The sequence below is a fragment of the Ipomoea nil genome, unplaced genomic scaffold, assembly GCF_001879475.1.
Source record: "Ipomoea nil cultivar Tokyo-kokei standard unplaced genomic scaffold, Asagao_1.1 scaffold1043, whole genome shotgun sequence".
In the NCBI taxonomy this organism is placed as follows: domain Eukaryota; kingdom Viridiplantae; phylum Streptophyta; class Magnoliopsida; order Solanales; family Convolvulaceae; genus Ipomoea; species Ipomoea nil.
The window spans coordinates 4,852,317-4,862,868 of NW_017617471.1; the positions used below are offsets into that span (position 1 = coordinate 4,852,317).

The window sequence follows — 10,552 nt, forward strand, 5'->3', positions numbered from 1 at the left end:
TTGACTGGATTTTCCTGTTACATCCAAACACTAACAACTCGAAAAATATTTTTTAGAAGTCATTTTCCGGTTTTACAAACGGACCCTAAATCAAGAAATGTTGTCATAGTTGAAGTTAAATAATAAATTAATCTTAAAATTTATTAGTGAGTTATACTAAATTATATTAAACTAATAAAATATGGTGAGAATATTCTTTTTTGCGGTTCTTGGGTTGGGAATTCATCCTTGTACTCAAATTGGTAACAATAGATTGCGAGTAGGTTCCTATGAGACACATAGTACTTTTTAAACTAAAATTGCGTCTTTAAAAGAGATTTTATTTTATTTTATTTTATTTAGGGAAATGCAGTTTTCAAATGCCTTTGGTATTTACAAACACTATAAATAATCTAAATGCTAAGAGACATGCATTTTAAAATATGAATGACGATGCCACCACATTGGTAGCCTTGCCCTCCCCACTTGACGAGGCCACCTCAAGGCCAAAGCCAAACAGATGCACATACACGGCCGCCCTAAAAGTTGAAGAAAACAGACAACCAACTAAGTTGAAGAGATTGGTAATATGTAATCACAAGATTAAAAATTAAGGCAATGACTAAATTTAAAATATAAAAGGAATGATATGATTAAGCAATTGAAGCTAATTAAGTCAGCCATCTATGTACCTCATTGCCAAATCCAACTGCAAAACCAAAGAAAATCCTCCCCAAGATGAGGATCCACATATGCTGAGCAAGGGCACTCAAGAGTGCACCAATGATGAAGAGAATTGAAGCCACAGAAATGGTGGGTTTGCGCCCCAAATAGTTACAAGCCTTTGAAGCCCCAAAACTGGCAACCAAAGCAGCAATATAAAGTGAAGATGTGAAGAGCTGCAATATTTGATCATCATATTTGCAGTAATTGTTCTCTTTCACATCACTCTTTCGCTCATAGAATCTTGGAAAAAACTTAATCAAAAAATCATCCATGCCGCTCACTCCACCTATCAACCATAATATTCACAATCTCAATTTTATCCTTTTAAAAAAAAAACATTTGAAGATCAGATAAAAAAAAGATGAATAAATTAAAATATTACCTGATAATTGCGTCTTCAAAAGATGTATTATATGTAAGATTTTCCCTAATAATATATATTATATATTATATATTAGGGTCTTAATTAAGTGGTGCAAGTGGACTAGGTTTATTAAGTGGTCTGGGATACAGGATGAGGATGTTAGCACATTCAGTTACGATACTCAGACCGCTCAGTAGATATCAATACACCATCTAGGGTTCTGAGTCAGGTCACATGAGTCAGGTCACATGGCTAACGGTCTACTGTTAAGAGATAACACAACAGGAACATCAACTATGGCTGGAGATCTACATGGCTACGTTTCCGCTATCATACGAGGTCAGGTTTCTCGTATACTATGGTTTATTATAGTTAGATTATTGTATATCTAACATTTAGTATAAGAGCCTTTATAATCTCTGCCTGGTTAATTGTTTTGCCTAAAATCAACAATCAATTTGAATATATATACATTAAGTTCTTGGTATATATTTTGTATATTAACTCTATGAAATATGCTTATATCTATCTGGTTTTTTGATATAATAATTTGTGCATATTTTGAAAGGATTATATTTGGACTGCTGGAATATTTCCAGCATTAATAAGCACGATTTTAATTTCTCTTGGATTATGAAATTATCTATCGTGATTGGAACTTGCCATGACCGGATTTTGGCCGGAAAAATGGGGTGCGATTCATTCTCCGGTTTCAGTCTCCGATTTGCGTTTTCCGGCGACTCCTACTGGTAGGAAACGACGGCTATATATTAAAAAAATAATAATAATAAAAAAAAGGTTTCGTCGCTTTCCAGTTTCCCCTCCGATTTACCGTCCGGCTACTGCTGCTGCTTCTTCATGTTTCTCCTGTCGGCGCCGTATGTGGTAAGTTTTCTTTTGGCTGAATTAAGTTGGAGAAGGTGATGGATAGTTCTTGGGCCAGATTTAGGCCCATTTGGGCAGACTTGGACACTTGGTCTCATAAAATTCATATTGGGCCTGTTGAGTTTTTCCTTGGGCTTAATTAAGTTTTTCCCATCACATTTAGATTCTTCTAGCCAATTGATTAAATTAATTTCTCTTTCAATTATTATTAAATTATCATTTAATTTTGGGCAAATATTATGTTTTTAATTTGCTGCTTGAATTTTACTTTAATGTTAAAGTGCAAATTAAATTGCCTCAAGTGTTGCAATTTATTTAGTATATATGGGTTAATAATGTATTAATTTGCACATCCAAGCATGCTACGTATATTTATAAATTATTGTTCTAATTATATATTCATAATAGCATGCATTAAGGTTGGATTTAACATATTATTAACTCATAAATTCATTATTAAAATATCATTCAATTTTGGATCCTTAGGTCAATTTTAGGTATTATGACCTACTAAATCAGCTTGTTTGGTTTCCCCTTAATTTTGAGCACATTTTAGTTTTATGTGTCTCAGGGACTTTAGAACCTATTTTGAACAAGTTATTTGGGACCTATCTTCGGTCATTAAAGTATGGATCCCACCATTTTGATTGATATTTTAATAATAATTATAGCTCCTTATAACATGTTTATTAAGTTTTAATTATTACTAACTACCATATTTTGGTATTCATCGTTGGTAGTAATATTAAGTTTTGGGTCTATTTCAGTACTTAGACCATTTTTTATTCATGTTATAATTCACTTGGGTCATTGAAGTTTATGTGCATAATTTGAATAATTAAGTGCTGTAATTATTGTTTTGGCCTGTTTAGAGACATTAAGGATTTAATTGTTATTTTGGCCATTAAGAACTATAACTATTGTTTAAGTTGATTAAATTTTTAATCTATCAATAGTTTTTCAGGGCCTTAATAATAATATTAAGTCTTTAATTTTATGGCAAAAGCAATATAGTTAGTATATTGTGTATAATGATAATTTGGTTATTACCATAACTTCAGTCTCCCTGAGTATCATAATAGTCATGGTTAATTATTATGTGGTAAATTGAGATTAGTATTTGGCATCCTTAATTACAGTTTTGCCTTTATTGTAATTATTATTAATTAGCATTATTAATTACTGTTATTAAGTTTAGGAGCTAATCTCATTTTATTACTTGTCATAATAATTGTCATTTAATGGTAATATGCTATATTTGGTACATTGGCATGATTACCACTTCATTTTACATGACTATTAATGTTGGTAATTAAGTCCTACCAATAAATTTTTTAACGTACCATTGGACGCTGCATCGAGTTTATTGACACCGATAGTGAAGATTGGGAGAATTTTGGAGTCTTTTCTTCTCTTGTGGATCGTCATCGTTGTTAGCGCAATGGGCAGGTGCGGTTTGCATCATTAAGGTTAGCCATTAATTATCTTTTATGGTTATTATTGATAATTAGTGCTACAGTTACCGTTAACCGCTAATTTGGACTAGTCACATATTTTATCTTTAAAAAAATGAAAACATTAAAAGTGCATTACCATACTTTAGTTTGTCATTACTAATGTTAATAGTGATTATAATGTTACTTATTGCTATTAATAATTAGTTAATTAATGATGACATCAATATTGTTATGGTATTCAGTTATGCACCTTGAACTGTTTCCAAATAAATTTATGTGACAATACTCCATAATTTTCTGGACATTAATGTTTTTCGGACTTCAAATTTTATTAAGTATTAAAAATTTTATCCGAAAATGTTTATAAATGTTAGCGGTTTTAACCATTGTTTTTCCATATTTAGTCTCCTACATACATAATGTGATAATATTATTATGACTAATTATTGCTATTTTGGTTATTTGCAATTTTGCCATTCATAATAATAATATTATTATCTGGATTATGGAGAGTGATTTTGAATCAATTTAGTAATTTTGGAAAATCATATTTTCTAGGCAATTGACTTTTGCCATTAATTCCATAATTCATTTAGTTCTTTGAATTATTATTTTAGTTCTTATTGCCCATATTTGGCTAAGTATGAATAAATGAATATTTTGTTTAAATTCATATCCTTTAGTTGGTTCATACTCTTTAAATTATTTTATGCATTCGATCATATTAAATGCATAATATTAAGTTTAATTATGCAATTAGAGTTTGTGAGATTTTGCTTTACAAATGATAGCATATCCTTTTGGTTTGATATTGTTTGAATTTGTAAATTCAGTTATTTATCATAATTTGATCTTTATGCATTAAAACATTTTATCATGGGCTTACAGTTTAAAAATTTTTAAAGTATATATTCAGTACATTATTATTCAAAATGTTGGGTCTCTTTTGGTTTGGACTCATCGGTGTTTGAATATTAAGTTTATACTTTAAAATCTCATATTGTAAATTGCTTTAAGTTATGCAATTTATTTGGAATATATGAGTTTAATGCTTAATTTTATGCATATTTGTCCACCGCATAATATTATGTTTTTAAATGTAATTTTTATTATGCCTTTAGCAATGCATACTTTGAGATGGAATTATATTAGTTCCTATTTAAGTTGGACTTACGCATAAACTTTAGTCGCGGTAGTGCCTGAATTTAAGCACGTTTAGTCCGCTATTTTTAGTTCACCATTTAAACTTTAATCATAGGTGAACCTTACAGTTTTCTGGTGTATACCCTACAGTTTTAGGTTCATACCCCCAAACAGTTATACTTTAAGTATATATGAATCGGTGAGACATACTAGTTTTAATGGCCATGACTTAAGGAACATCTTGTGCCACTAGTCTCCTTAAATTGATACTCTATTTAAGTAATTGGTTTTCAGTGAGACTTAGTCTCTAACCGCCTTTCCTTGGAGTATATTTAGATTTTCCCATCACAATTTGGTATAATCTGTTTGCCAAAATTTTAAGTATTCCTTGCCAATGTGATTTGGTTTCGGTTCATTAAAGAATAGTCAAAGCATCTTTAATTTACTGAAGTCTCTTAAGTTTTCAATCTTGGTTAATTAAGGAATAGCTACAGCATATTCAGCTACCTAAGATTATTAAGTTTTAATCACATAAAGTTTAGGCAAGGATTTGATAATTGTCTAGTGATCTTATAATTTTAATTTGGTTTGGGAGTAGCCACAGCATCCTTAATCTGTTAAAATTATATATTAAGCGGTTTATTTTGATCACATAAAGTTTTGGACATATCATTTGTGATTAATTGTATGTAATATGATGAAATTTAGCCCACATGCAATTTCGTTATATTTGTATAATTAATCGGGATGAAATACTGGACTAAGATCATAATTTAGCCCACAAGCAATTATGTATCGGAATGTAGTTGAGTAGTTTTATCAGTGATGATAGAAATAAATCAATTTATTTACTTTATGGTTATTTGTAAATAATTTCAAATTCTATCATGAAGGTTAATTTTATGATGTAAACTTTATATCATATTTCTTAATTTGCCCACAGGGATTAAGAAACGGAACATGATCTCTTAAGTTTTTTATCATAATGATAGCAATGAATCTTATTGACTAAAACTTTAGCCTACAGGCAAGTTTAATGTCATTTTATTCTTCAACTCATTTGATAATGGTTTCATCATAAATAACTTTTTTCAGTTGGATCTAATTGAGTAAAACTTTAGCCCACAGGCAAGTTTTATGTCACTAGATTCTTCTGCCTCTTTAGTAATTGTGAAAAATATTATCATAAGGGTTTCTTAATTGGATTTAATAGAATTAAAACTTTAGCCCACAGGCAAGTTTTATGTCAATAAATCGCTCAACCCATTAGATAATAATTTTATCACAATTTCTTAGAATTTATAAATTTAGCTCAATTATAATTCTAAGTTTCATGGTTTGCATTGGCAAAACATGTTTTCAGTCACTTCCCAAAATTTAGCCAATTTTATTAATTAATCCACGAATCTTGCTCGGTTCTTCGGACTAACTGTAGTAAGTTACGTGATTTGACATATATCTTTTGGATTCCATTAATAATAAAATATATCTTTTGAGCCAAATTCTAACTTGGTTTTGGAAGATGTATTTTGTTTTTTTTTAGTATGTCCAACTATGTTGGGGAATTATATCTTCATTATTTAGTTGGACTTTAATTGGAACCAAAAATTGATTATTTAGTATGTCCAACTAATGGTGGGGAATTATGTCTTCATTTGTTAGTTGGTCAATAAATCAATTATGAGTATGTATATTATTAAGTTCATTTTATTAATTTCGCTGAAGAATGTTTTAATCAGTGGGAGTGATCATTTAGAAAAAAAGATCATTAAGATACTCCACTAAAGTTTATGGATTTAAATGGCTTCATACATCCTAAATTTGATTGTATGTCAAACAATAAGTCCAAAATATTCCACAAGTATTAATCTTGTATTTGTTCATATAAATTCATAAGTTCAAATTATTGAACATTTGGTTGTACAACATATTTATGAAAATGTTGCAACAATACTAAGAAATTTATTAGAACAAAAGTATTTAACTTGTGGTGCACTGTAATTTAATAAATTCTTCAGTGATTAATAGAGTCTTTAGTTTCTTCAAAATTAATCCTGGGTCATTTTGGTTTGTAAGGCTCAAAACAATTTTGTGAGACATATAAGTAAGACTCATTATGTTCAGTTCATTTAAAGTGGACATTGAAGTTATTTGGGAAGTTATAGTGTATGATTAAGATTCCAAATTTATGGACTTAGACCTTTGGTTTATTGTCTAAGTTATTGGAATGCTTCTGTGGCTTGATTATCTTTTGGCTATTTGTTATGAGTGAGAGTGACAGACGTGTCAACTTCAAGCTCTTAGCTGTTAGAGATAGTACTTAAAGTTAACTTATAAAGAAGTCATGGAATATAGTTAGCATTATGCTAACATGAAGAGATCTCTACTTAAGGCATGCTTATAAAGTTTTAGAGATCATACAGTGTACTCTTTTGTACAATTTGGATGCGTTTTCTCCTTCAGTTGTGCACATAATGTATTTTGAGAAACATCCCTTAAGGTACCGAGAATAAACATAGGGTTTGTTCATAAAGGACCTAAGTTGGAGAATTAAAATGCATGTGACCATAATGGACACTATTCTGATTAAATAGAGGACATGTCATTATGATTCCTGTGTTTTGTTCTTTGATGAAGGTTGTGCTAGTACTTGCACCAAGTGGGAGAATGTAAGACTTTCCCTAATAATATATATTATATATTATATATTATATATTAGGGCCTTAATTAAGTGGTGCAAGTGGACTAAGCTTATTAAGTAGTCTGGTTGGACTGAATAACTAGAAGTTGTTAGTCCACCAAACTCTGTGCCTAATATAATCCTGGATTGATGGGATACAGGATGAGGATGTTAGCACATTCAGTTACGGTACTCAGACTGCTCAGTAGATACCAATACACCATCTAGGGTTCTGAGTCAGGTCTGAGGCAAAACATGACTAACGGTCTACCGTTAAGAGGCAACACAACAGGAACATCAACTATGACTGGAGATCTACATGGCTATGCTTCCGCTATCATACGAGGTCAGGTTTCTCGTATACTATGGTTTATTATAGTTAGATTATTGTATATCTAACATTATAGGCACTCCTTCCTCTCTCCTCTGAGAATGTGAAAAAAATTCAAAAGAGTCTTTTTTTTTTTTTTTTTTTTTTTTTTTTTTTTTTTTACATTCGTAGAGGAGAGGGAGGAGGAAATAGAAAGAAAGCAAATACTCCGTAATAAATAGATTTTGGTTGGTCCTACAAAAGTTCTAAACCTTAGACCATTTTCAATCCAAAACACCAAATTTTACACTAAAAAGAATATTCCTAGCATATTCTTACACCAAATTTTTTTCATCTCCAACCCATTTACACCAAATTTTATTCCTACACTAAAATAATTTATATTCTCATAAATTAAAAGTTTATATTCATACTTTTATTATTTTAATATAACATATAGTTGTAATTTAATGTAATTTAATAAATTAAACTTTAATTATGTTTTATGTAATTTTATTTTTAATTAAATTATATTCAATATCAGTCTTGTTTTAATCGTTTTGATGAGATCTTTTAAATGGTATAATTTATTTTTAATTTTTCAAATTTTATATTTATGTATTTAATTAAATATGTAAATCCATAAAAACAAAATAAGGATACAAAAAGGAATTAATAAAAAAGACCATGGGCAAAAGTGGAATGCAAGGCCTCACTATTTTAGCGTAAAGCTACAGTGCAACTGCACTGTAGCTTCACGCCAAAATGGCGCCCAATTTGGCGCCTTCATTGGAGAGAATCCAGCGCCAAATTGGACGCTATTTTGGCGTTGGTGGCCAAAATGGCGCTCCATTATTGGAGCTATTTTTCCCATAAGCATTATGAATATATATTTATAGGCACTCCATGTCTCCATCATGCCAGGAATCTTTTGGCTTTTTTACATTTTTAGAGGGGAGAAGTCCATGGTCATGGCTTGGGATGGGAGTGGTCAATAAAGCAAGCAGATTGAACAAAGTTATTAGGATTATGAATATATATTTATAGGCACACCATGTCTCCATCAGGCCAGGAATCTTTTGTATATATTTTTTCACATTCTTAGACGAGAGAGGGAGGAGGAAAGATAAAGAAAGCAAATAGATCAGATTTTAAAACTAAAAATTATTCATCACCAAAATTCTTCTCTTTAGGCTAAATGTTGTAATAATGTATGTGCAAGGAGTCGAATCTATATCTTTCATTATTTTTGGACCATTTTTCTTATACATGTTTTCAGTGAAATTTTAAACACTAACCCAGATCTTAGCTTCCATCATCCTTACTTCATTTTTCCTCTATATGCTTCCAGTGAGATTCAAACCCCACACTACGGTCTCCCGTCATGACTTTTAAGTCAAGCCAAAAATCAACAATGCTAAGCCCCGGAGAAATTCTTTAACATTGTAAGGTATGTAAATGTCAAAATACTTGTTCACCTTCATTAATGGAGGTGGCCCAACTCCATTTCCTTTTTGAAGAAACATCTTATGTCTAACATAAGTACAATATGCTTTAATTTGTAGTTGGTAAACATGCGTATGTATATCATTGAAACATGGCTGGTCATGTTGGTTCATGTTCAAGTAAGAATTGAAGATGCCAAAACAGAGTAATAGAAGCATGCATGCAGCTACCTACTATTCCCCTATACCAACTTCCCATAAAGGCTTCCAAAATTTTCACAATTTTTCTCTTTTCACAATTTCACAATTTTCCAACAATTAGGGGATGAAGGGGACCAGTGGCACTGATTCTATACTATATTTTCCCTACACCAACTTCCCATGAACCATCCCAAATCCTTGTGTTGTCATCATCTCTCACTCTATCCCCTTTTAGAGCGTCTCCAACCCATCTATCTTCAAAACACCAAATTTTTTCAGCAAATGTCACATCAGAAGGAATATTCTCAGCATATTCTCACACCAAATTTTATTCATCTCCATCCATTTACACCAAAACACCAAACTTTTACACTAAAATAATTTAATTTTTCAATTATTAGTTCAAATGTAGTTAGTTTAATATAATTTAGTTCGAACTTAATTAGCTTAATATAAAATATAATTTGTAATGTAAATAATAATTTTTATTAACATTAATTTTTTATAACATTAATTATTTTAAAAAATAGAATTCAACAATATTTTTAAAAATTTAATTTATTCCACAATAATAATACAACATACACCATCTAATACATTTTATTATGTTCTAATTATGTTTAATGTATTTGAAATTTTAATTAATATATATTCAATATTAGTCTTGTTTCGATCGTCTCAATGAGATCTTTCACATGATATAATTTATATTTAATAATACAAACTTTAAATATAAGTATTTAACAAAATAAAAAATTAGATATAAAATAAATAAATGATATATTTGTAATTAGGAAAAGAAAGAAGGGCAAAAGAGTCAATTTTCTCCCCTTCTCCATTTGCCGTGAATGAACAGTGCCACGCCAAATATGGCGCGGCACTGTTCATTAACGCCAAAAACAATAGCGTTATGGCGAGATGGCGCTCCACCTTGGAGTGGCAAAATTTGCTACTTTGCTGATTTGGCGTTGGAATATGGCGTTATGCCTCCCCCATTGGAGATGCTCTTATGGCTCTTGCTTGGGTGTTCTCATCTCTCACTCTCTATCCTCCTTTTCTGCATGCTACATTAGCACTTTGCATTGAAGGCAAGCTAGGCAGAGAGGCTTAAAAATTAAAGTCTGATACTCTGATCTGATATGAGCAGGTCAAGCCTCTATCATCATCTAAATACTTAGTCAGTCCATAGCATATATAATAATAATAAGACTTGGTCATATCATTGCTATAACATATATGTTCTGAAAAGTTCAAAAGATAAATAAATATTCAGATGGAATGGGAATCAATTATCGAATGGAGAATGGAGATTCAACTTTGATGTTTGATGGAGAATGGACCACTCTCTCAAAACTTTGTATT

General features: G+C 30.6%; 1 protein-coding gene across 1 annotated transcript; it reads right to left on the reverse strand.

Annotated features, from left to right (window-relative positions):
• Positions 1-479: 479 nt before the first annotated feature.
• On the reverse strand, positions 480-977 carry LOC109181165 (sugar transport protein 8-like). The gene is made up of 2 exons (XM_019330920.1): positions 672-977; positions 480-518 (listed from the first exon to the last, which is right to left on the reverse strand). Exons 1-2 carry the CDS (start codon positions 975-977, stop codon positions 480-482), a joined length of 345 nt encoding a protein of 114 aa, XP_019186465.1.
• Between the last annotated feature and the right edge of the window lie 9,575 nt (positions 978-10,552).